We start from the raw sequence: 27,198 nt of genomic DNA, 5'->3' as shown, positions 1-27,198 counted from the left end.
TTCAGGCTTTCTAAGGCTTTCAGGCGTAAAATTGTGATTTCACTTCCTCACTACCTATCACAGATTCGGAGGCCATGAAATGTCAAGATAGCACAACCCCCCCCCCCAAATGACCCCATTTTGGAAAGAAGACACTTCAAGCTATTTGCTGAGAGGCATGTTGAGTCCATGGAATATTTTATATTTTGCCACAAGTTTCGGGAATATAAGTGGCTGTAATAGCCTCTTGCAATAATCACTGTCTTCTCCCAGCGGGGAAGGCTTCCTCCACCCCCCCCCCCCTCGCCAGGAGAACACAATGGCTTGGAGAGAGGGATTCCCCTGTAAGCACTATCTGTGTTGATGGGGGAATCCCGTAGTTGCAGGAAACACATTTGCTCCATCTATAGCCATCCCATTGGCTCCTGCTGCTGTCAATTAACTCTTGTGATCAAGGGGTGGGGCTGAGCCATGCTGTGTGTGTCTATGGACGCACACAGCAGGACTAAAGAACAAGCCCACTCGTCTTCTCCCCAAGCAAGCACTTGCTTTGTTGGCAAACACAGAAGAGGAAGAGGGAGGAGTGCTGGTGGGGGACCCCAGAAGGGAAGAGTTTAGGGCTGCTCTGTGAAATAACATTGCACAAAGCATGTAAGTATAACATATTTATTATCCCCTGAACTGATCCCCTGAATTCTTTCACTGTAGCATTCAGTATCTTCCTCAAGCGTCACCCCCGTTTCACTGCTGGGTCCCTGGCTTGGCACTCATAGATACTCCTCAAGCTTCACCCCAACTGACATGTTAGATCCCTGGCTTGGCACTCCACAAGCGTCACCTCTGCTGTCCCACTGGGTCCCTGACTTGGCACTTTCTGATGTTTTCCCACTTCTTCACTGTCCCTGGTTGGCAAGAAGGCTGCTCTGCTACTAGCCTCAGCTCACTCACTGTGATCTCTGGTAGCAAGGTGGATGGTTCCCTTGTGGCGACAGCTTCCCTTCTACCTCTGACCATGACCGGTTCCCCGGCCAGTGTAAACCCTTACTTCTGGTTGGACTACAAGCCCGCAGTCCCAACCCTGCACTACTTCTGGATAGTGTCATGGCCGGGATATATAAAAATCATCATAATTCATGAAACACTCAGCGGAGGAGTCATCATACCAGAGGAGCGCCCCCCTCCCCCCCACACACACCAGGAAAGGCTGAGTGGATCACCCTCTCCAAGTGGAGGTCAATATACAAACCCTATGTTAAAACCAAGTCACTTGAACAATAGTGCTCTTTTCTCAAAACCAAACGATATCTACCTGTTTTTGTTCTCCTCTTGAAACCACTTAAAACAAGAATTGAGAGAAACTGGTTCAGAAAATCAAGTCTGTAAAAAAGTTCACTTCAAAACACTTTTAGAAAGACATTTGAAAGTTGTGCATTCAGCATTATTTTAAAATACCTATATTTGATTATAAGTCACTCAAATTATATATTATATTACAGGTCATAGATACAATTATGATTCTAGTGTCTACTGACCCAATGATAACTCTGTCGTAGGGTAAAAACATAAGACTAAAGCCGCGTACACACGGGCGGACTGTATGGCCTACTTAGTCCGTCATACAATCCGACGGACAGTCCGTCATACTTTCGAATGAACGGACTTGACCACACACACCACTTTTTGAGCGGACTAATACGGCGTACTAAGTCCGCCATACTATCCGCCCTACTTTTGAAATGAACGGACTCGCCCACACACGCGGAGGAAAGTCCGCTCATTTCGAGCGCGTCTCCAGGTAGGCGGGGCCCCCGAAGGAGACGTCGCTGACCCCGCTGCCTGGTATGGACTTAAAGGGGAACCCCAACGCCGAAAAAAATCGGCGTGAGGGTCCCCCCCAAGTCCACAACAGACCCTTGTCCGAGCACGCTACCCGGCCGGCCAGGAAAGGGGAGCGAGCGAGCGCCCCCCCTCCTAAACCGTACCAGGCTGCGTGCCCTCAACATGGGGGGGTGCCTTGGGGAAGGGGGGGCCGCGCGGCCCCCCCACCCCAAAGCACCTTGTCCCCATGTTGATGAGGACAAGGGCCTCTTCCTGACAACCCTGGCCGTTGGTTGCCGGGGTCTGCGGGCGGGGGGCTTATCGGAATCCGGGAGCCCCCTTTAATAAGGGGGCCCCCGGATACCGGCCCTCCACCCTATGTGAATGAGTATGGGGTACAATGTACCCCTACCCATTCACCTGTAAAATAAAAGTACAAAAAAAACACAACACACGAGATAAAATACTTTATTGCACAGCTCCGGGGGTCTTCCGTCTTCGGGGGTCTTCTCACCGGACTCCTCCGCTATCTTCTTGTAGCTCTTTTGCTAGCGGAGGAGTCCGGCTTTCTTCCTCGCCGCCGGCCTCTTCTCCCGACTTCGGGGGTCTTGTCCCCCTCTTCGGTTCTTCTGCCGGGCCACCGCGCCTTCTTATAGCTCTTTTACAGGCGGTGGCCCGGTCTTCTGTCGCTGCCGCCGCCGCCTTCCGTTCTTCTTCTTCTTCTTCTTCTTCTCCAGGAGATGTTGCCTCGACGATCTCTCCGGCCGGAATGCCAGGGACGCACTGCGCGGCCACTTATATAGGGACAAGGGGCGGTGTCACATGGCTTTATGTCACATGGGTTGGTCACATGGGTTGATGTCACATGGGGACTATGACATCGTAAGGGGGCGGGGTCACCATGTGACACCAACCCATGTGACATAAAGCCATGTGACACCGCCCCTTGTCCCTATATAAGTGGCCGCGCAGTGCGTCCCTGGCATTCCGGCCGGAGAGATCGTCGAGGCAACATCTCCTGGAGAAGAAGAAGAAGAAGAACGGAAGGCGGCGGCGGCGGCGGCGACAGAAGACCGGGCCACCGCCTGTAAAAGAGCTATAAGAAGGCGCGGTGGCCCGGCAGAAGAACCGAAGAGGGGGACAAGACCCCCGAAGTCGGGAGAAGAGGCCGGTGGCGAGGAAGAAAGCCGGACTCCTCCGCTAACAAAAGAGCTACAAGAAGATAGCGGAGGAGTCCGGCGAGAAGACCCCCGAAGACGGAAGACCCCCGGAGCTGTGCAATAAAGTATTTTATCTCGTGTGTTGTGTTTTTTTTGTACTTTTATTTTACAGGTGAATGGGTAGGGGTACATTGTACCCCATACTCATTCACATAGGGTGGGGGGCCGGTATCCGGGGGCCCCCTTATTAAAGGGGGCTCCCGGATTCCGATAAGCCCCCCGCCCGCAGACCCCGACAACCAACGGCCAGGGTTGTCGGGAAGAGGCCCTTGTCCTCATCAACATGGGGACAAGGTGCTTTGGGGTGGGGGGGCCGCGCGGCCCCCCTTCCCCAAGGCACCCCCCATGTTGAGGGCACGCGGCCTGGTACGGCTCAGGAGGGGGGGCGCCCGCTCGCCCCCCTTTCCTGGCCGGCCGGGTAGCGTGCTCGGACAAGGGTCTGTTGTGGACTTGGGGGGGACCCCCACGCCGATTTTTTTCGGCGTTGGGGTTCCCCTTTAAGTCCATACCAGGCGGCGGGGCCAGCAACGTCTCCTTCGCGGGCCCCACCTACCTGGATACCCGCTCGAAATGAGCGGACTTTCCTCCGGGCGGGAAAAGTCCGCTCATTTCAAAAGTACGGCGGACTGGCATACACACGGGCAGATTGTCCGCCGAAATGCGAGTACGACGGACAGTATTTCGAAAAATCCGAAATACTTAGTACGCCGGACTGCACGCTGAAAAAGTCCGCTGAAGCCCATACACGAGCGGACTGTCCACTGAAATGTGTTTCGGCGGACTAAGTAGGCCATACAGTCCGCCCGTGTGTACGCGGCATAAGATGTAAGAACAAATTAGAAGAATTGTTTTAAAATGCCAGTGTTATGAAAGACATATGAATCATGACTATAACTGTATAAAAATATACCTCCAGCATGTAGTTTCCTAGATAAACAAGTATTCACAGTACATACCAGATTTATATATTTATCCATCGATATAACCATTTTATGTGATATTGATTCATCAAAATTATACTGAGCATATTTTATATTGGACCAGTTACTAGAGTACTTAAATAATATATATATTCCAGCACTAATATCAAACAGATACACATTATGAAAAGAGAACATGTTATTTAACAGATAGTTTAGAACATGATTTTCTGCCCTCAGACATGCCTAGTGGTTAAAGGTGATATTACCTGAACTCACCAAAGTAAATCATTAGATTTTTCCAACCAATGAAAAATAAGCCATACCTTCTTGGCTGAGCTTATTATAGTTTTATGAGCTTATTGTCCCAGATGGAAGTATGTGAGGTGCCATAGAGACAGACCCATGCGCTGTCATACACTCTCTGGATGAACACCAATCTGGTAATAAGTGACCACTCCCCATTTCGCTGGACATTGCTGCTAGGACGAATCGAATATACGTAATTCCCTTTAAACGGTGGTGAGATACTGACCATATAATTGTTGATATTTTTCTCTTCCCAAAATGATAGGAATTGTATTTTACTGTTTACATTTTATCTGTTCCAATACTGTGTGAAGGGAAAATGATAGGAATCATATTTTTCTGTTTACATTTTATTGTGTGAAGGGTAGTTTAGTATTTAATAATTGTCCCACATTATTGGCTTTGTGTGTTAAAGCCATATGTGGGTGAAATCAAAATCAACCTGTATTACAACAAATTTGGCTACTGTGGTCCCAGAGAAATTATTTATCGCCCCATTCAATCTGGTAGCTCTGTTAAATTATCTATCCTTTGCATTGATAATAACTATCTGTTGACTCCGCTAGCCATACTTTGTATTTCTTCCGGCCGGAGAAATTCAGAGGATTGTCTTCCAGAGCTACAAGAGATATTGTGTTTTAAGGCGCAATTACTGCAATTTTTATTTAACTACTTCCCAACTTTTTTTCAAAATTGTCGCTCTTTTTTGTTTATAGCGCAAAAAATAAAAACCGCGGGGGTGATCAAATATCACCAAAAGAAAGCTCTATTTGTGGGAAAAAAAGGACGTAAATTTTGTTTGGGAGCCACGTCGCACGACCGTGCAATTGTCAGCTAAAGTGATGTAGTGCCGAATCGCAAAAAGTGGTCTGGTCTTAAGTCAGAAAAATGGTCCTGTCTGAAAGTGGTTCACATAGTCATTTGGGCTACCCTGGGATTATTTGCCAAATATTAAGTAAAACAGTTTTATTGCCATGTTGATGTCTTTGGTAGGGTGTAGGAAATATTAATCACCAGAAATCCTGGTTCTGTATGAAATTGTATAATTATACTTGTAAATTAATAAAAAATGTATACTTATTAATTTTATTGGGAGATATTTATACATTGGTAAGAATTCCCCATAGATTAACAAACTCAGGAAATTATTGTGGTATGATGCTGATGGTCTGAACAAAGTTCACATTTTTACTGTAAGGTTGGAGGCACTGAGCAAAACACTAAGATCTTAATAATTCAAATTATTATTATTCAATAATTCCCCATATGTATTATTAAGATTCTATACCACACTCTCAACAATAGGCTCTCCTAGCAGCCAGCTAGCATGTCCCTGGGATAGCCCTTAGGTTTGTGGCCTAGCAGCCCGGGGCAATACGACACACATCCACACAGACAGCCATCCAGGTGGCACAGAACCCCAATCACCTGACTCCACCCAAAAAAAAAAGCTCTCCCAGCAGGCCAAGGGACCCAAGAAAATCCCTGCCCATTGTCTGAGACACCCCATTCATTCCTAATTTGTCCTTGCAATGCCATTGTCTTGTCTAATGCTACCAGATGCCCGGCCATCTAGTGACAGAAGAGAGAAGTGCAGCAATTCCAGAATTAGGGTGAAATCAGTTGACCTCCTATCAATTGGCCAAGGCAACTTTCACTTGACAAATAAATTTAATGGCAACCCTGCTTAAACATCAGGGTGCTACATACATACCTTGCTCAGTTCTCTCCACGAGCTGGCAGGAAACTTCCGGCCGGCTGGTGTGTGTATATATACCGCATCATTAGGTGTTGTTATATGCTTGAGAAAGGAGCGCGCATGCCCCTATGTGGTATAGTGCATGCTCTGAAACGTGTTGAATTCTGGTCCCGAGCCCTGCCTGCGTCATCCTGCTTCTGGCTGCCCACCCGCTTCTGAAATGTCCCCGGGTTTCGGCCGGCTTCCTCCTCCACACAGGGACTTCTGTCACATTCCATCTGGCGGTACCAGCAGCTCCCGCTGCCCACTCCAGCTGGCATTCCGGACCTACATTTATTGATGTGCCTGTTGTTTACCTATCTATTGTAAGTAGCCCTGTTATGGGGACTTTTAAAATGCAAAGTCTTACTGCACTTAGAAGCGCTTCTTGTATGTTTTATAAACTCTCCTTTAGGATGGGAATTGTAATTATGGGAGGAATTAGGCTAATATCAAAATGCCTTCATGGGTGGGCATTTGTCTGGAGAAGTTGGCATTCTTAGGCAGGCTACATTGGCATGCAAGATGCCCACATGTGATGCTGTGCCTCTATAATTGAAAATAAAATAAAATACAATGAATGAAAAGTGGCCAGGACACTGGACATAAACTAGCAGATTCTTGAAAGGAGGTTTGAAATAATTGAATGAAAATTCTTAGTACATTTGACTTGAGAAATGTCATTAGAAAGTACTTCAAAATGTCATTTGCATTTAGCCATTGCTTTTGGAACACATATAATGAACATTACATACTGTACACTGTTAGAAATCTTTTAATTCCAAAAAAATAAAAATAATTCATCACGCCTGTAGGCAGGTGCCTATTTGTTGGGTTACCGATAGCTAGTTGGTTTAGACTTCCCAGGTAAAAAAAGGGTTGATTTGGGATCTGCGTTTTCCCAGGCTTTTTTTGGGTTCTGTCCTCCACCCTGGTCTGTATATAAAGGGTGAAGGCCGGGCTTCCTGCATGGGAAGTGAGAAGGTCCAGTTCAAGGAAAAGATGTAACCCAGAGCAATGCTTGACTACCCGGAGGATTCACCTGCAAGGACTTTACCAAGTATGGATCTCTACCTTCAAAGGTATGCCTGGGCAACCGAAGATAGTTAGGAGGAATCCATGAATGTTATTTATATGACTGTAATGTTTGCACTAAGAGAGCTTCAGTAAAGCATTTTAATTGTTCTAAGCCTGGTCTGAAGTTATTCAAAGAGGTGCATGGTGGTAGATGGAGTATCAGAAGAACACGGCCTGTAAAGCACACACGGGGTACAGGAGGAAAGCCATCTTAAAAGGGTTAACTCGGCAGGAGAGTCAGAGGATAAGAGTAGTTACCATGGGTAACCATAGACTGGTGGGAATGAATAGCGGCGGTCAACAAAGCGAGGTACCTGGCACAAGTCCTCCAGTAGCGAGATGGTCGATGTTTGGGCTCCCTTCCTAGCGGTTGCTTCACTCAAAGTATCTGGATTTGAACCCGTGGTACAGAGACCCCATCTACCTAGCTGCATGGCATGGAGGAGTGGAGGGAATTTTCGTGCACATGTGAGGTCTGCACTATTGCACAGTGGGACAAGATTCTTTCCCTGGGAGTGAGTTGGCAGAGTTACAGTACATTGGACTGGTGGAGAGAGCATAGGGTCAGCCAATGTCGACTGCTCCATTAGGGCACCCGGGCCCTAATCTACATGCAGGATGCCAGACGCATCAATTTCAATGGGATTTTTTTTAAAGCACAAGATTAGAGCCTGGGGCTCTAATTGGCTTCAAACAAGGATGGGCTCGGATTGCAGAGCACTGTGCCCCGAGCCCACCCAGTTGTGTGACATTAGTAAATGAATGCTTGCTGATGTCTTCCTGCTTCTCCTCCCGGCCTATCGGGAAGTGGGTCCTAAAACCCGATTGGCCATGGAGTCTTAGGACTCTCAGCCAAAAGTCGCTTTCGGATAGATCGTGAGATAATCTGATCATTAGTATGCAGCTTTCGACAGTCGATCGCGACAGTCCGTCCAACCAAATCCGAAGGGACACACAGGAAAACTTTGGTCGGATGACAGCCCGTCGTACGACAATCGTATAGCCAGTACAGTATGCGTCCGATAAATGTCATTCGACAAACATCACGCATGATCGGAAACACGAAAATAAACCAGAAGGACACACAGGTCACACGTATTTGACATCATTTAAAATACGTAGCTACGCACGACGGAAGATTGTTCCAGAATCGTACGACAAAAATCTTACACACATTTTGCACTGTTGTATTCGATCTTAGTTGTATGCAACAAAATGTGAACGATCGGTCGTACGATAATCGGAACGTGTGTACGAGGCATTAGTTTTGTTTTGTGTCGTGCACAGCCAGATTAGGGAAACATTTCACAGTGCCTCTAGAGCAGCTACATCATTCTATGCAACGTCTTAGCTGTTTGATTGCACAGTACCTGTAAAAAATTGCAGAGCATTGCTAATGTCCACCGTGTAGTAACTGCATATTTTATTTAGATAAGAAGTCTGAGAAAGACAAAATCTCATATATTATTTTATGTTATTAAATAGATGAATTACTCCATTTGTGAATGGGCATGCACTTACTACTCTACTGTAAAATATGACAACTAAGTGATTAGGCATACATCATATATATTATGCAGTACATTAGGTATGATTACTACTTGTATCAGCCTGCTGTCCCCTTAAGCAGAGCACTCACTGGTCACTTGGCGATTGTGGCTGCATCAAGCCGTGCCGGCTGCTTGTTTTGGTCCAATGTACTTTCTTTCCATAATCACTGTGTTGTTTACTTTACTGACGGAGAGAGCGGTTGCACGATTGTAACAGACGTCAGCATCTGTGGGGATTTTTTCCATAGTTCAAAAGTCTCTCTTGATACTTGTGTCAGCTCCTGTCCTGGTGATGCTCACCTTCTCTTCCTCTTCCTACAGCTTCTCAGGATGTTCTCGGAGCCAGAGAGAAAGGTAAAACATTTACTGCATTTTTATTTTTGTTTTTGTTTCTTTGTTTTTTTTTTTTGCTTATTGCAATTACATTTCTCTTAAGTAATACCAATACCAATACTAAACTGTTTAGCATTCAAAGTGTAAAACCAATGATTCTAGATTACAAATGGCCTTAAGTCAATGGTCATCAACCCTGTCCTCAGGGCCCACTAACAGGCCAGGTTTTATGTATTACCTTAGTGAGATGCAGACTAGAATACTACAATCAATGAGCAGCAATTGACATCACCTGTGATGTATTTCAGTTATCTTGCAAACCTGGCCTGTTAGTGGGCCCTAAGGACAGGGTTGATGGCCACTGCCTTAAGTGCAGTGTGAAAATAAAGGACTGTACTTAAGCTGGCCATACATGGGTCAGTTTTTTTCATTCACACCAGCAGCTGTGCTGATTCTCCCATTCACACATTCAAGGTGGATGTGAGAATTCTCTCCATTGTGTCCTTGTATTCTGAAAGCGGGGAAACCCCTCGCTGCCAAAATACACAGATCAGAGCTGCAGCCTATTGCCTGTGTTGGTTATCAAGCCTAAACCTACTGTCAGGGCTGTTGTACAAAAGTTGATCGGTAGGTCCTGATATGGCCACATAATTTTCTGCATGTGAGTAGCAGGTTCACCATTAGTCTTGCCATCAATTTTGGGTGCTACCATTTGTTGTTGTGCGGCTTCTGTTGCTTCTTGACTTTTTATCATTTGTGTGTCTTATTGCCTTGGGCATCTACCTGTGTACTGACTCCTTTATGGTGGCATGTGCCATTGCTGGCAGTGGCATCCGTTGCTCCATTTTTTTTTGGGGGGAGGGTGGCAAACAAATCACACGCCAACCCACCCTCCCAGTTTGGTCGGTCCGTCAGTCAAACCCCCCACCCACCTCGTCGCTCGGTAATCCAAACACCAGCCCCGTCACTTGCTCATCCGCCCACCAGCCCCCAACTTACCCCATATAGGTCGCGGGATGCTTTGAGTTCCCCCTGCGTTGCCTCCTCCTCTGCTGCTTCCTCCTCGGCGACCAATACAGTCGCATCTGCTCTTGGCCAAACGGGCCTTAAGACCCGCTACCTGATTGGGCGAGAGCAGAAGCAGAAAGACAATAGAGAATATTATTTCGCTATTGTCACACAACTGGGTGGGCTCACTCTTTTTTTAAGCAAATTACATCCTCGGGCTCTAATCATGTGCTTTAAAAAAAAAAACCCCATTGAAATCCATGCGCCCAGTGCCCTGTATGTAGATTAGGGGGCTGGCGCATGGATTAGTGGGGTGGCACCCCTGCACCCCTAATGGAGTGGCCGCCAATGATTGCTGGTTATTTCTAACTCCATATGCAACTCTGCTCGATGGTTTGTCATACCTATTGATGCACACTTGTTCCTTACTTTTTTGTTTTATTTTTTCCATTTTATAATTTATTTATTTTTGAGTGCTGCTGCATTGTATAGATGTACAGTAACTGTTTAAAATTGATAAATAGAATTCATAACAACAAAAAGTTAAAAACAAAAACTGATGACATCAAAATAAGTCAAAATAAGGATGTAACTTGGTGGCAGGCATGATACAGTGCGCTACTTCTGTTTTTTTTTTTTTTTCAAATTTCCCCCACCCTGATTTACCACACTGACAGTCTGACCAAGTTTCAGCATTTTTTTGGGGATCACAGTTGCAGTGGAGCTGTAAAAAGGTTGCATTAGGCACCTTATTGTGCCTGCTGACAAGTTTCAGCATTTATTTTATTCAACAGGGTTGCAGTGGAGCTTGAACAAGGTAAAATTAGGAATGTAGTAGTGTCCAGCAATACTTTTCTTGGACCATAGTTGCTGTGGAGCTTGGAGAAGGTACATTTGGCATATGATGGCTGCTACCAAGTTCCAGTACAACTTTTATTGAGGCAGAGTTGCAGTAGAGCTTGGAGAAGGTAAATCTGGCATATTATGGTGCCTGCTACCAAGTTCCAGCACAACTTTTAATGGACCAGAGTTGTACTGGAGCTTGGACGAGGTAAATTTGCAGGGGGGCGGGGGGGATTTATTAAATCCTGGTGCACACAGAATCTGGTGCAGCTGTGCATAGTAACCAATCAGCTTCTAACTTCAGCTAGTTCAAGAAAGCATTGACAATAGAACCTGGAAGCTGATTGGCTACCATGCACAGCAGCACCAGATTCTGTGCCCCCCAGTTTTAGTAAATCTCCCATAAAACAGTAGTCTGGTTTTACCTATGGCGAGCCTTTCGTTTTTTTGGGTCTATATGAACATGATTGTCGAGTGAGGGCCCTTGATCCCTCCGAGTCCCCGTGACCATCCTAATTCATCCGCTAATTAGTAGTGTTCAGAGGTGGCTGTGGTTGGATCTGCCATTCGTTTGCTATTCCTAGAGGAAAAGGCCTTGGCTGGGTATTAACCGCAAGCAAGTCAGCTTGTGCAAGCTGGTAAGCGTGCACTCTGTGTGGTGGTGGATTCACTATTGTCTGTCTATGTGATTGTGGTACTCTCAAGAGGAGGACTTCAAACACCTTGTGTACTTTTTTTTTTTTTTTTTTTACACCTTGTGCATTTGCTTCAGTTCATTATATCATCATTGGGACTTGCTGACATATATTGCCACTCATTAATTGTGTCTTGCATTTTGTTGATTTATGTTCCCTTTTGTCACTTTTTTATTATGCAATGTTTATATTTTTCACTTTATTAATATAGAGCGCAGCTATCTTTTTTAATAAATCTCCCACAAACCCTGCTCTATAGAGGAGCAATGAAGCCATCCTTGTACAGTACCACTGTCATCCTGGGTAGAAGTTGATGTTTGGCTGCCCATACATGGTGCAAATTCACACGATTCCCCCATCAACACAGATAGTGTTGGCAGGGAAATCAACAATTGTCTTATCCCGATGGGGGAAGCCATCCCTGCTGGGAGAAGACAGTGATTATCGCTAGCAGGGAAAAAAATCTGGCAAGCTGGTTGTACCCAAGTTGATCAATCGATCAACTTGGTACATTCAGCCTTCCCATTAACGGTTCAAATCTTCGCCAGTTTCTGCTAAACCGGCTGCGATTCGAACCGTGTATGGCCAGCCTTAGATATACTAGCAGATTAGGATGGACTTGAACAGCAAATTAAAGCCAGGTAACACTTTATAAACTGTTAAGGCAACATTGTTTTCCTTTCTGGGATTAAGGTTTTACATAAATGAATAAAAGCTGACCATTGTAAGCACCACTCTCAGTGTTAAATGGTAGTTGAAATAAACAGACTTATTGACTGGATCCCCAGGTGAAAAAAAAAATACAAAAAATAGAAAGCAAATGCAGCTACCACATTTAAGGGATAGTAAGCTGCATAATATAACATTTTTGCTTTTCAGGTTTAGGTACACTTTAAAGTGATTGTACAGGCAGAAGGTTTTTTTTTTAAATCTTAATGCATTCTATGCAATAAGATTAAAAAAAACTTTATATAGGCAGCAGCCCCTCTCAGTCCCCCATACTTACCTGAGCCCCATCTCTATCCAGCGATTTTGCACGAGAGACTCGGCTGCCCAGGACTCTCCTCCTCATTGGTTGAGACAGCAGCGGAGTGCCATTTTCGCATAAAAAATTTGTCAGTCAAAGTCAGTGAGCCAATGATTAGAGAGAGGGGTAGGGGCCTAGCCGGGGCTCTGTATCTGAATGGACACACAGAGCCCTGTGGCTCATCTCCGGTGCCCCCATAGCAAGCTGCTTGCTGTGGGGGCACTAGTTGGGGGGGGGGGGGCAGGATAGTCGAAAAAGGACCAGAGAAGAAGAGGACGCAGACTGCTCTGTGCAGAACCACTGCACAGAGCAGGTAAGTATAATATGTTTGTTATTTTTAAGAAAATAAAAATGAGACTTTACAATCACATTAAGGCTTGGCCATATAGGTTGTGTCCCCTGTATTCAATTCAAGACATCACTTTTAGTACCTGAATGTCCCTTAAGGCTTCATATACATGGGGCGTTGTTTAACCTCTCTTGAACGATTTAACTTGACAGCTATAAACCGGCGTCTAAAAATGTCTGTTTAGCTGCGTTTACATGCCACGTTAAGCCACGTTTGCGTCTAGAAGTGTTTGTAAAAAAAAGAATAACAGGCTGTTACTTCCATCCTGAACCCATTTTTTTTTTTTGAGTTCTAAAAATGCTTCTAAACTCAACTGCCTATAAACAACTTTAAATGACCCTGTGTACATATACTGATAAGATAACATTGAGGAGAGTTCAGGGGCAGCTGAAAATAATGTCCAACTGCTCCTAAACGTCCGTTTACCAGCAGCAGTGTACATGAGCCCTAATGTCATCTAAAAAGCACCTTAAGTGAGCAACCTATTCTAAATATAACATATAGATGATTCAATTTGCGTGATCAATACTGGTCCTGATACTGTGGTACCTCCTATGGAGAGTAAAATTTCATACTATCAAACTGAATCATTATGAGAATTACGGACACAAAATCACAAAGGATAAAGTCTTATTAATAAAACCCCTTTTTTGTTAAAAATGAAATAAATTGCAGTTTTGCAGTTCTCTTGAGAACCACATGTATTATTAATCATTTGACAAGGGCGTTTGGTGAATAAACACATTGGGATTGATTTGTACAACCTGAAGAAAAGGAAAAGTGGGAGGTGTTTTCCCTTTAGCATTGAATTAAATAATACCGTTCATAGAAGCTTTGGAATATTTTGTGTAAAATGATCATAACAGTGCAGTCTTACCTATGAATTATTTATGTTTCCCATCCTTGTTTAGCTTAATGTAATCTATCTGAAGATGACTCCAGGTCCTGTAAGTTAAAACAGTCCACAAATACCTCCACTCCAGCGATGTGAGGTCTACAAACTCTATTGCTGGTGTGGACATCTTCTTTCGGGTTTCTTCTCGGTGTGGGGTCTTCCACCCGCTTGATTGGCCAACTCGGGACGAGGCAACTCCTGTGCATACGTACAAGGGTTTATTCATTCTGGCACCGAGGTATGGTCAAAATTTTGAATCTACTGTGATTTATAAAGTATAGAAGCCTTTGGGTAACCGAGACCTCAGGGAATGAACATTTCAAGGCCTCATGCACACTACTCCTTCTAAACTTATGTTTTTGGAGCTTTTGCCATTTTTTGCCAAAGCTCCTGAACACAACTCAATAAAAGCCGATGTGTCCATGCACAGATAGACTTTTACCAGAGTTTAGGAGCAGCCGTGTTTAGAGGCAGTAAATGCTCCACTCCTGAATGCAGAAGAATCACATTCAGGAGAGGAGAATTTTGCCAGAAAAATGCTGGACATTGCAAAAATGCCTGTAAACGTATGTATGCTAGGTGTGTTTAACACTTTTATTTCCATTGCCAGAATAAATTATTATTCTGGCCGATTAAATTAATTAACGCCAAAGCGCTGGATGCTGTTAAACATGGGAGAAACACATTTACCAGCATCCAGCATTTTTCTGCTTCCAGGAGAAAGGTGTCTAAGGAATGTACAGTGTGTAAGTAGCCTAAAAGCAGATGAGCAAGGACAGCCCCTTGCTTCTCTGATATGGTTTCATGTGTATGTAAATTAACTTCTCTTATTTGTTCCATTTTCTCCTGGTAAATATATAGCTTATAGTGTTTTATTATATTTGCTTGATAAGTGCAAAAAATAAATTTTGATCATTTTCGAAATTCAGATCTTTTCTCCTGTTCAAACCTCTTCTGTTATCTCAAAGAGCCTAATTACCCCTCCCATCTTATCTTGAGACTGCAGAATAATGATTCCCTTGTTGGGACTCTCTCTAATTGTCCTGGTGGCTATTAGTGAGACAGAAAATGGGGAGTAATCCATAACTTTAAGTTGCCACTAGACCATAAATAGGTGAAAATGTTTACAAATTTGTTCTGCTGACAGCTAAGGCCTCATGTTCACTGAGCGTTGAGCCCCTCTGCATGAGATCCTGCCATTTTCAAGTGGGTGGAAGGTACAGGCACATTATCCAGCCCTTCAGCCAGAAGCCTGTAAAATTCTGTAACCAACAGCTGCTGTGGCTGGACGGTACACCGATTGCTACTAATGTTTAGGGAAATATGCTGACTGCCTGGGATGAATGCCTGAATCCAAGAAGCCTACGTTCTGGGCATTCATCCCTGGGTGCATACTACCCTAAACATTATTACCACTTGGGGCATTGTCCAGCTTTGTCCAACTTTTGTACCTTTAACCAGTTTTGTACCTGTGTACATGTGAAAACAACAAAGTAGTGAACATTTATTTACCCAGTGCCCTTTAAAAATAGTACTCAAAAAAGCACCATTGAGCAGCTGTTGATATCTGGGAGCTGAGCTGTTCCAAGTGGCTCTATACATTGTGATTGCTGTGATACAGAGACCAATCATAGTGAGGTGTAAACAATATGTATTTACATCTAACAGCCCTCCCCTTCCTTTTTATAATGCCTACCTCCCAACTTTTTGAGATGGGAACGAGGGACACCTATTAGCAAAAGTATATAGGCATAGGACACATCCCCTGCCACACCCCCTTAAAGGTGAATTATATAAAAAAATTATTGTTAGACCCACAAGTGCTTTTTATTTATTTTACCACTACTATTTCTTTATACTGGCTTTTGACATTTACAAATACAGCAATTTAAAATTGGTTGAATGGTTTAGCACTGGGAAACACTTTTTGAACGATGAGTAGTGCATTTTATATACAACTATGTAGATCAGATCAAAATGAAAAATGTATGTTTTGTATGCATTGCATATATTTTCGTCCTGATATCACTGCATTGCCACAACTAAATGGAGTTCTGCTTGTGGCTGATACAGCATGCACCAAAAGCATATGTTTCAGAAAAATAATTGGATGGTATGCAATTAGATGAATATAAATATCTGAAAATAGTTTTTTTGCAGTCGTAACTATTTTAAACATCTGATTAAAAAGGCATATTTTACAGTCCACAGCATGGACGAAATACATTACCGTATTTTCTGTAGATATGAAAACAGATAATTGTACATATTGATCCCTAATTAGAGGCATAGCAGAAATTCCATATGAATTTTACGCATAGTTTGCAATCCAGGCTCTGGGGCTTTACTACACGACCTCAGTGTTCTTCCACATAGTATAGAAATGTCCTGTCAATGAAGGTCGGTTACCATGAGTGCAAATCATCGAGGACCGTCACCAAGAGATGACTGAGGACCTCGGTGTCTTGCACTGACGTGAGATATGGAATAGGGGATTGTCATAGCAACTTTCCTGAACAAATATTGGACAATCTGCTTGGACTCTGTTTACCTGTCACAGGAAGTATGAGAGGTTCAGCTGGATGTGCTCTGTTAAAAAAAAAAAAAAAAAAAGTTTTAGCCTAAAACTTACACACAAGCATCAATGTATCTTTGATTTAGAAAGGAAGATGACTTTGCAAGCTGGAAGTGTAAGGGCGATGTACTTGTGTTTACATCTGCCTGCTATTCATCTTTAGTGCCTCTTTAATTAGTTTTAAAGAATTCTATGATATAATCAACAGAATGTATACATAAGTTGGTGGTTTACTGACCACAAGGACACCATACTTGAAAGTGCATGGACTGCATCCCTAGCCGCAGAAAGATCTGAGCAAGAAAGATTAAATTACCAGAAGGTTAAACTCTTGTATATGCTACAGGAATTCATTTGTCATAAGCAGTAATATATGAACCATCTGGGGCCCCATCATTTTGCCCATTCACACCATTTACATTGGGCTGCACTGGGCAGTGATCTCCAGGAGAGTTCTAAGGCAAACACAAGGCAAGTTTCCTTGTTTCCTGTGTTGTCAGCTCACACCACTGCATTGCAGTGGTGTTTAACCACTTTAGACCCGGAAGGTTTTACCACCTGTTAGAATATTATTCCAAATTCATAATTCCGCACTTATAGGTGTTATAATATATTTATGGCAAGCTTGCAAAACATATTTGGTTTTATGATTAATCATAATAAATAGTATGTGTGAATGACCTTGATCAAGTGTTCAGTGAAACATATCCTCATCTAAAGCTGAGTTAGTAATACGTTTCTGATGTAGCAAATTTGAGTATGACATATATGGTATCTTGGTACAGAATGTCATGAGAAGACAAAAATAGACATGTGTCTACGTAGCAAAGCAATAATACATTGTGGATTATATCTTGTTAAAATAAGTTTAGAGTAGTCTCAGTCATGTTAATACATATTAGTATATAGTTACTTAATGTAAAGTTTCTAATATGTGTTCATATTATGTAAATGTAAGGTTATGACATTATATGAACAAGCACATTACATCAAGTATGGAGTGTTACATGTGAGCTTGTCAATCAAGCTCCATATGACTCTCTGAGTTAGTATCTACTTTTGGATCGCACATTGCGGAAGTTAGCAGAAATGAATGTGTGCCATACAAGGTTCTAAGTTTGTGAGGTTATGACGTTCACATGTAATATTTAAACCAAAGTTTCAAGATTGAAAAGAGCACTCGCAGACACTCACACGGACACCCACACACACACCCACTAAAGAGATGATACTGACATTCCTACAGAGACTGATGACTTGGGACAGCTGAATTCTGCCTGACAATTACGTGGTTGTGCGACGTTGTACCCAAACAAAATTGATGTCCTTTTTTTCCCATAAGTAGAGCTTTCTTTTGGTGGTATTTGATCACCTTTGCGGTTTTTATTTTTTGCATTATAAACAAAAAAAAGAGCGACAATTTTGAAAAAAATAATAATATTGTTTACTGTCTGCTATAAAACATATCCAATAAAAATATGTGAAAAATCTATTTTTTTTTATCAATTTAGACCAATATGTATTCTGCTACATATTTTTGGTAAAAAAAATCCCAATTAACGTATATTGGTTGGTTTGCGCAAAAGTTATCGCATCTACAATCTATGGGATATTTTTATGGCATTTTTATTTTTATTTTTACTAGTAATGGAGGCGATCCTCCCCTCCATGTATAACGCACAAGGTTGCTTTAAACAAATTAGAGGCCACAACCAAGGAGTAAGATGGTCAATATGATGTGACTAAAGGGCAAATCCACTCTGCACTACAAGTGCACTGAAAGTGCACTTTGAAGTGCAGTCGCTGTAGATATGAGGGGAAGGTCTGAAATGAGGGGAAGGTCTGAAATGAGGGGAAGCTCTGCTGATTTTATCATCTAATCATGTGCAAGCTAAAATGCTGTTTTTTATTTTCATTGCATGTCCCCCTCGGATCTACAGCGACTGCACTTGAAAGTGCTCTTTCAGTGCAATTTCAAGTGCACTTGCAGTGCAAAGTGGATTTTCCTTTAGTAAATAATCCCCTAAGTATCTAGGGAAAGTAGGAAAGGTAGTCTTAAAACACAAACTGGTATAGAAACAGAGCAGAACTGGCTCGTTGAATTTTTGTTATCTTTTTTTCTTTGTTATGGTATGCAGCCCATAATTTCTATTGCAGTACCATTCAGAAAAGTGTTTGCAGTCAAGATAATATTAGAATACCCATTTCCTGTGTACAAGTATCAGATTTGACCCTGGCATTTGTAGATATAGTCAGCAAAGGGTCCTTTTGTGGGGACATTTTTGTTGCCCTATTAAATTAGATATAAATATAAAATTCCCATTTCACACTTGCCTTAGAAGTCTACATGGGGGATCCCAACATATATCCCACTCATATCTTGTGTAAATGGGCCTCTAAATCCTAGTGAGCCCTTGTGCACAAATGCTACATCTGCACATGGGTCCTGACCTGTAACAGTCTCCTAAGTAAAGGAGCCCTCAATACCCACAAACCATACAGTATTTGGTCATTTCAGCATAGTTCAGATTGAAGCTTAAGCTAGAATTGTTTGCAAATATTCAGCCATTCAAGGCTGTACCTTTCCGAAGACCTTAGAGGAAATCACCAAAGCACACCGGGTGCCCCTTTTTGTCACTTGAGTGTATTGACACTCACAAAGACATATGGCAGCTGTAATGTCAATTTCCCATGTTTTTAACAATACCATTGAATGCAATAATAAATACTTTCCAAAATGCAGACTAACGTGGACCCTTACTTAAAGTGGTTGTAAACCCTTACAAACCACTTTGACCTTCATGTAAGCCAAGATTAAGGCTTACCTGTAGGTCCAAGAAATATCTCCTAAACCTACACGGTTTAGGAGATATTTTAGTAAAAGACAGTGACAGCTGTCTACGGAGCATGCGCTGTAGACAGCGGCACGCAGGCGCACTATCGCCGTTAGCAGCATGCCACTGCTAATGGTGATATGCTGTTAGTAGCAGCTCCCGTGTGCATGCGCGGGAGTGACGTCATCGCTTCTCCGGCGCTGTGAGTGGCCGGAGCAGCGATACCCGGAAGAAGATGGACGCTCCGGACTACAGGGGACAGCGTTGACATTGCTGGCTCCTGTGTCAGGTAAGTGGCACATAATGGGCTACTATGCGATGCATAGTCCATTGTGCTTTACCTTTGCGAGACAAAGAGGAAGTAAACCCATCAGGGTTTACTTCCTCTTTAAGAAACAATGGGTAATTATGACACCTTGCCAAACAATGATAACTAATGCACATTTACGGGAGGGGTTCTTGCACTCTTCTGAATTTGGATATTAGAAAATCTACAAAGACTGAGCAGAGTTTTATAATCTGACTTAACCACTTCAGTTCTTGTAAGTGTATATCTCTAACAAACCAAAACAATTTTTACATTTTTGTTGATAACTTTGTCATTAATTAATATAAAGTAATACATACATTGTTTTGGGGGGAAATTGGCACCCTTTTGGCAATATTGTTTTGCAAAAAATTTTTTTTCTAGGGAATCTATAAACAAAGTGTAAAAAATGCAGTTTTAGTTTAAAAAAAATAGGTTTATTTTAAAATGTGAATGATACATTTGATTCTATGATTTGTCCCATTTAAAATGACCCTTGTACAAAGTATGGCAAAATTATCTGCAAATGAAAAAAGGTGATTCTTTTTCCGTTTTTCATATTTTTTATTATGCAACACTGAAAATGTAACAAACCAAAATTAAAAAGAAATAGTAAAAAAAAAAAAAAAAAGCAGCAGAATAATAATGGCTAATGGGAGAAGGGAAGGAAGGAGTTAACCACTTGCCGACCAGCCACCGTCATTACACTGCGGCAGGTCAGCACGATCCCACGAACCGTCGTAGCTGTATGTCGGCTCCTTTAAGCGGGATAGCAGACTGTGGGGGTGCCGATGCTCGTGACTGGCGGTCACGATGACCGCCGTCCATGTGCGATCATGGGCACGAGAGGCAGAAGAGGGATAAACACACAAATTCCTGTTCTGTGTGGAGAGGAGATGCAGATTGTGAGTTACTAATAGCTAGGAACCATGATCTGTCATCTTCTATAGTCAGTCTCCTCCCCCTACAGTTAGAACACACAGTAGGGAACACAGTTAACCCCTTGATAGCCCCCTAGTGTTAACCCCTTCCCTGTCAGTGACGTTTATACAGTAAACAGTGCATTTTTAGAGCAGTGATCGCTGCATGATTGTCAATCGTCCCAAAAATTTGTCAAAAGTGTCCAATGTGTTGGCCTGTAATGTTGCAGTCTTGAGAAAAATCCCAGATTGTTGCTATTACTAGTAAAAAAAAAAATTATAATAAAAATGCCATAAATCTATTCCCTATATTGTAGACACTATTACTTTTGCGCAAACCAATCAATATATGCTTATTGAGATTTTTATTACCAAAAATATGTAGAAGAATACATATCGGCCTAAACTGAGAAAAAAAATAGTGGATATTTATTATAGCAAAAAGTACAAAATATTGTGTTTTTTTTCAAAATTGTCACTCTTTTTTTTGTTTATAGCGCAAAAAATAAAAACCATAGAGATGATCGAATACCACCAAAAGAAAGCTCTATTTGTAGGGAAAAAAAAGGACGTCAATTTTGTTTGGGTACAGTGTCGCACGACCGCACAATTGTCAGTTAGAACGGCGCAGTGCAAAAAAACGGCCTGGTCATTGAGCAGCCAAATCTTCCAGGGCTGAAGTCAAGACTGAGTATGGTTAACTAAGGGTTAATATAGTGTTAAACAAATTGGTAAAAAAAATGTAAGGTTTCTGTTTTTATTTTTCTTAATAGGTGTGACAAGAAAACAATTCCAGACAGAGGTCACTGAGTTGACTCCACCTTATAGGAACTACAGCTTAAAGAGGAGCGCCACCTGCAAAAAAATATTAAAAGTCAGCAGCTACAAATACTGCAGCTGCTGACTTTTAATAAATGAACACTTACCTGTTCCAGGGTCCAGCGATGTCGGCAGCAGATGACGAGCAATCGCTCGTCTCTCTGCTGCCCCCGCCACCATCCTCTGTCAGGGAATCGGGAAGTGAAGCGCTGCGGCTTCACTGCCCAGTTCCCTACTGCGCATGCGCGAGTCACGCAGTGCAATGAGACTGGTCCCCGCTGTGTCCTGGGAACTGTGTGTTTCCCAGAACACACCGGGGGGGGGGGGGGGGGGGGGTGGATGGCATCTGTGGCTATCTATTCCCAGAAGTGGCTGCAGATACCTGGATTATACAGGTATCTGCACTCCCCTCCCCCATGAAAGGTGCCAATTGTGGCACCGGAGGGGGGGGAGGGTTTCCGATGAGCGTAAGTTCCACTTGAGGGTGGAACTCCGCTTTAAGACAAGTGCAGCTCTCTTTAAGGGATGTCATAGGTAGATCATAGGTCACACCTTTGATCTACAAATTAATTAAATAGTAAATACAATGAAAATACGAAATACGATGAACAATACATTGATTTATTGTATTTACTGAATGACACTTGTAGACTATTTGCAAGTGAATTTAACACAGGAGCAGTTGCATTTTGACAGCTCCTGCTGTATAATACAAAGCAATTTTAACAGCAGTTACAGAGATATGTCAGAAAATGTTTGCTAACGTTTTTTTAGGATGTAACTCTTACATCCAAAACCCTTATCATTGGGTAAAAGAGATCTATTATCAACATTTTTAAAAGAATGCAGCAGGTATAAAGTATCTACCTAGAAGTAAACTGCACAAGTTTCTTAAACCTTCTTTTCAGAACTGAATGCTGGGTCATGCCACTTCCTCAGAGTGCCAACCAACTATACCAACCCCTCTTGCACATTTCAAATAGCTAACAAGGCAGGCTGTCATCGTGATGGAACCTTGGGAAAGAGTCTGTTTAAGTAGTGTGGCAATGCAAGGCTCTACCTGTGTGAAAACATAGGAGAAATGGATACAGGGTTTTGAAATGACACTTTGAATGGCTCCAGAATGCCAGTTTTGAGTGGAGAAAGGTGGGTTCTTATCTTTATCCAGGTTTTGTAATTCCAGGATCAGGAGCTGGAGCTCATAGGCTTCAAAGTGCTTCTCCAATCCTATGACCAGATTGCACCAGGAACCAGCAGGCTGAGTGTGTAGGTGTTCACATGTGTTATAAACTAGGACCTAACAGTAGTTCAGGACTCCACACAGCAGACAGGAGGTGTGCCAGCATCAGGAGGATTCCAAACCCTCTCCAGGAGTCGGAGAGGCTGCATGGGACAACTAGAGCGTGCATATCTGCAGGAGGCAGATTTAGTCTGTGACAGAGCAGCAATCAGCTGATGAGTAAACTATGACAAAGCTTGAGTTTAAGGGACTGTGGGTTGATTTACTGAAGACAAATATACAGTGCACTGCAAGTGCAGTTGCTCTAGATCTGAGGGTTTTCTGAAATGAAGGGAAGCTCTGCTGATTTCTATCATCCAATCATGTGCAAGCAAAAAATGCATTTATTTTTTTGATTTTCCATGCATATTTCCTTCAGGACTAGAGCAACTGCACTTGCAGTGCACTTGAAGTGCACTAGTGGGCACACTTGTGGATGCATTTTCAGTGCACGGACTATTTACCTTTAGTAAATCAACCCCTGTGTGATTTGGTCTGAGGATCAGACCTAAGGTCTAGGTTTGAGGCCTGAAGCAGCCGTGTGGCAAGAAAGTGAGCCAGGAAGCTGAAGTATTTTTTTTTGCACAATTTAAAGTAATGGTAGAATCCCCCTGCATGGGCAACTGATATATTTTGTGAAGTTTTCCTTTCTTTTTAATAGATGTGGGCTACCAAGTCCTTGAACAGAGTTACTGAAATGGACCTCACTGTTCTGCGCTACCATTGAGCTAAGAAATTCCCCAATGCCACAGTAGTTTACATAAAAAAACATATTGCAGTGAACTCAATTTATAAACTAATAATTCGATGCATCTCTTTTCATGTTTAGCGCTCTCTCCAGTTCTTGGAATTCTCTTTTTGGGAAGCCAGAAATACCAAAAGCCGGTTGTCCACGCTGAGGAATAAATTCCGAGCTTCTAAATCTTTCTACATTAACCGCTCACTAGAGAAGAGGGAGGTAAGAAAACATTTTATTACTTACGATTATGAACAAATCAATCATCCTCCCATAGTTCTATCATCAGTGTCACGTACTAGTGCCATCTGTCATCAGTGCCACATCAGTGTCACGTGTCACCAGTGCCACATATTAGTTCCATCTGTCATCGGTGTCAAGTGTCATCAGTGCCACGTATTAGTGCCATCTGTCATCAGTGTCGCATCAGTGTCACGTGCCATCAGTGCCACATATCAGTGCCATCTGCCATCAGTGCAACGTCAGTGTCACGTGTCATTGTCCTGGTGCTCCAGGGCCTTCAAAAGTGTAATAGGTAGTCAACAATTTAGATGTGTAATTTATGCTCCTAGAACACGTGATGGCGCTCCCTGCATGTTGGGTCTCTCTAAATGTCCAGGCTGTGAAAAAGTCCCACACATGTGGTATGGTAATACTCAGGAGGAGTAGCAGAATGTATTTTGGGGCATTATTTGTGGTATACACATGCCATGTGAGAGAAATAACCTATTACAATGACAATTTTGTGGGAAGAAAAATAAATTTTTTTAAAAATCTTCATTTTGCAAAGAATTGTGGGAAAAAAATGACAACACCAAAAGCCTCACCATTCCTCTTACTAAATACCTTGGAATGTCTACTTTCCAAAAAGGGGTAATTTGGGGGGTATTTGTACTTTCCTGGCTTGTTCGGGTTGCAAGAAATGAGATCACCAGGTCACCAGTACATCAGATGTGATCAATTTTTTATGATTCGCACCACAGCTTGTAGACTCTCTAACTTTCACAAAGACCAAAAAATATCCACTAATTTAGGTTAAATTTTACCAAAGATATGTAGCAGCATAAATTGTGGCCAAAATTTATGAAGAAAAATTAATAATTTGCAAAATTTTATCACAGAAACAAAGAAAAATGTGTTTTTTTTCCAAATTTTCGGTCTTTTTTCATTTATAGCGCAAAAAATAAAAAACCCAGAGGTGATCAAATACCACCAAAAGAAAGCTCTATTTGTGGGAAAAAAAGGAAAAAAAATTCATTTGGGTACATTGTTGCATGACTGAGTAATTGTCATTCAAAGTGTGAGAGCACCGAAAGCTGAAAATTGGTCTGGGCAGGAAGGGTGTTTAAGTGCCCAGTAGGCAAGTGGTTAAAGTCATCCATTGTATACAATTGTGTTGCACACTGTGATTGGTCACAGTGATCACTTGGTACAGACTTTCTTCACTTTTCAAAAAATTACAACTTCAAAAAACCCGCCATGCTTCTTACTAAACAACCTTTAGGCCCCTTTCACACATGCGGACATTATGTCTATCATTACTGATCCGCCCCGTGTGAAAGGGGCCTTACTGTCTACATTCCGAAAAGGGGTAATTTGGGGGGTACTTGTACTGTCCTGACGATATATACTATAGTTTGTGGACTCTATAACCTTCCTACAGACTAAATAATATACACTTATTTAGGTTATTTTCACCAAAGAAATATAGCAGAATACATTTTGGCCTAAATTCATGACGAAATGGGTACAGGGTTGTATGACTGCGCAATTCAAAGTGCGACAGTGCTGAAAATTGGCCTGGGCAGTAAGGGGGGGTAAAAGTGGCTGGTATTGAAATGGTTATCCGCTGCTTGGGTAGACCTGATGTTAGAGGGACTCCACTGCTTGGGGTGACCTAATGTAAGAGGGAATCCACTAGAGATACTGATGTAAGGAAGAACTCCATTGCCTGGGGACACCTGATGTAGGAGGGACTCCGCTGCCTTGGGAGACACTGATGTAAGGAAGGACTCCACTGCCTGGGGACACCTGATGTAAGAGGGACTCTACTGCCTGGGGAAGCCTGATGTAAGGAGGGACTCCACTGCCTGGGGACACCTGATGTAAGAGGGACTCCACTGGGGACACTGAGGTAAGGAGGGACTCCACTTCCTCGGGACACCTGATGTAAGAGGGTCTCTGCTGCCTGGGGACACCTGATGTAAGGATGGACTCTACTGCCTGGGGATACCTGATGTAAAAGTGACTCCACTGGGGACACTGATGTAAAGAGGGACTCCACTGCCCGGGAACACCTGATATAAGAGGGACTCCGCTGCCTGGGGACACCTGATGTAAGAGGGACTCCGCTGCATGGGGACACCTGATGTAAGAGGGACTCTGCTGCCTGGGGAGACCTGATGTAAGAGGGACTACACTGCCTGGGGACACCTGATGTAAGAGGGACACCACTGGAGACACTGATGTAAGGAGGGACTCCACTACCTGGGGACACCTGATGTAAGAGGGACGCTACTGCCTGGGGACACCTGATGTAAGAGGGACGCTACTGCCTGGGGACACCTGATGTAAGAGGGACTCCACTGGGGACACTGAGGTAAGGAGGGACTCCACTGCCCGGGAACACCTGATGTAAGAGGGACTCCACTGCCCGGGAACACCTGATGTAAGAGGGACTCCGCAGCCTGGGGACACCTGATGTAAGAGGGACTCCGCTGCCTGGGGGCACCTGATGTAAAAGGGACTCCGCTGCCTGGGGATACCTGATGTAAGAAGTGACTCCACTGTCTGGGGACATCTGATGTAAGAGGGACACCACTGGAGACACTGATGTAAGGAGGGACTCCACTGCCTGGGGACACCTGATGTAAGAGGGACGCTACTGCCTGGGGACACCTGATGTAAGAGGGATGCTACTGCCTGGGGACACCTGATGTAAGAGGGACTCCACTGGGGACACTGAGGTAAGGAGGGACTCCACTGCCCGGGAACACCTGATGTAAGAGGGACTCCACTGCCCGGGAACACCTGATGTAAGAGGGACTCCGCAGCCTGGGGACACCTGATGTAAGAGGGACTCCGCTGCCTGGGGGCACCTGATGTAAAAGGGACTCCGCTGCCTGGGGATACCTGATGTAAGAAGTGACTCCACTGTCTGGGGACATCTGATGTAAGGAGGGACTCCACTGGAGACGCTGATGTAAGGAGGGACTCCACTGCCTGGGGACACCTGATGTTAGAGGGACTCCACTGTAGATACTGATGTAAGAAGGGACTCCGCTGCCTGGGGACACCTGATGTAAAAGGGACTCCAATGGGGACACCTGATGTAAGAGGGATTCCACTGCCTGGGGACACCTGATGTAAGGAGGGACTCCACTGGGGACACTGATGGAAGGAGGGACTCCACTGCCTGAAGACACCTGATGTAAGAGGGACTCCACTGGGGACACTGATGTAAGGAGGGACTCTGCTGGGGGCACCTGTTGTAAAGAGGGACTTCACTGGGGGCATCTGATGTAAGGCGGGACTCTGCTGGGAATGCCTGGTGTAAGGCAGGACTTTGCTGGGAATGCCTGGTGTAAGGAGGGACTCTGCTAGGGACATCTGATGGCATCTGGCGGCAGGAGACGTGACAGGTGACACGCCACTGATTATGGTGAATTGAACTACATTGCATTTTATATTACAGTCTAATAATAGAAAAATGCACTTCAATCATACTGATACCATACCAACTATGGTGCCGGGCTGAATGAAACGCTAACGCCAGGTGTTTGAAGTATCTTTATCTGCTGATTGTTACATTTTCTGGAATACACATATTGCTATTGCGGTGTAGGATCTGGGCCTGCTGCCCCTCCATCCCTCTTTCTTTCCTTCCGTCACTCCCTATTTCTTTCTTTCTTTCTCCCTCCATCCCTCATTCATCTCAGACTCGAACCACACCCCATTTGACCCACAC

General features: G+C 43.5%; 2 protein-coding genes across 2 annotated transcripts in view; one reads left to right on the top strand and one right to left on the bottom strand.

Annotated features, from left to right (window-relative positions):
• Positions 1–8,839, bottom strand: part of LOC143963034 (uncharacterized) — an 83,627-nt gene extending 74,788 nt beyond the window's left edge. The window contains exon 1 of the mRNA XM_077472581.1: positions 8,701–8,839. The gene's annotated coding sequence lies outside the window, so the exon portion shown is untranslated. The remainder of the gene's footprint in view (positions 1–8,700) is intronic.
• Positions 8,840–8,874: 35 nt separating this feature from the next.
• RGS14 (regulator of G protein signaling 14) overlaps positions 8,875–27,198 on the top strand; it is a 160,087-nt gene continuing 141,763 nt past the window's right edge. The window contains exons 1-2 of the mRNA XM_077472583.1: positions 8,875–8,965; positions 23,325–23,453. Of these exons, the coding sequence (XP_077328709.1) occupies positions 8,942–8,965; positions 23,325–23,453 (153 nt within the window). The 5' untranslated portion in view covers positions 8,875–8,941. The remainder of the gene's footprint in view (positions 8,966–23,324; positions 23,454–27,198) is intronic.

Source organism: Lithobates pipiens, unplaced genomic scaffold (assembly GCF_037356315.1).
Source record: "Lithobates pipiens isolate NorthernLeopardFrog02 unplaced genomic scaffold, aLitPip1_a1.2 Scaffold_8, whole genome shotgun sequence".
Taxonomy (NCBI): domain Eukaryota; kingdom Metazoa; phylum Chordata; class Amphibia; order Anura; family Ranidae; genus Lithobates; species Lithobates pipiens.
This window is presented reverse-complemented; position numbering and strand designations above follow the sequence as displayed.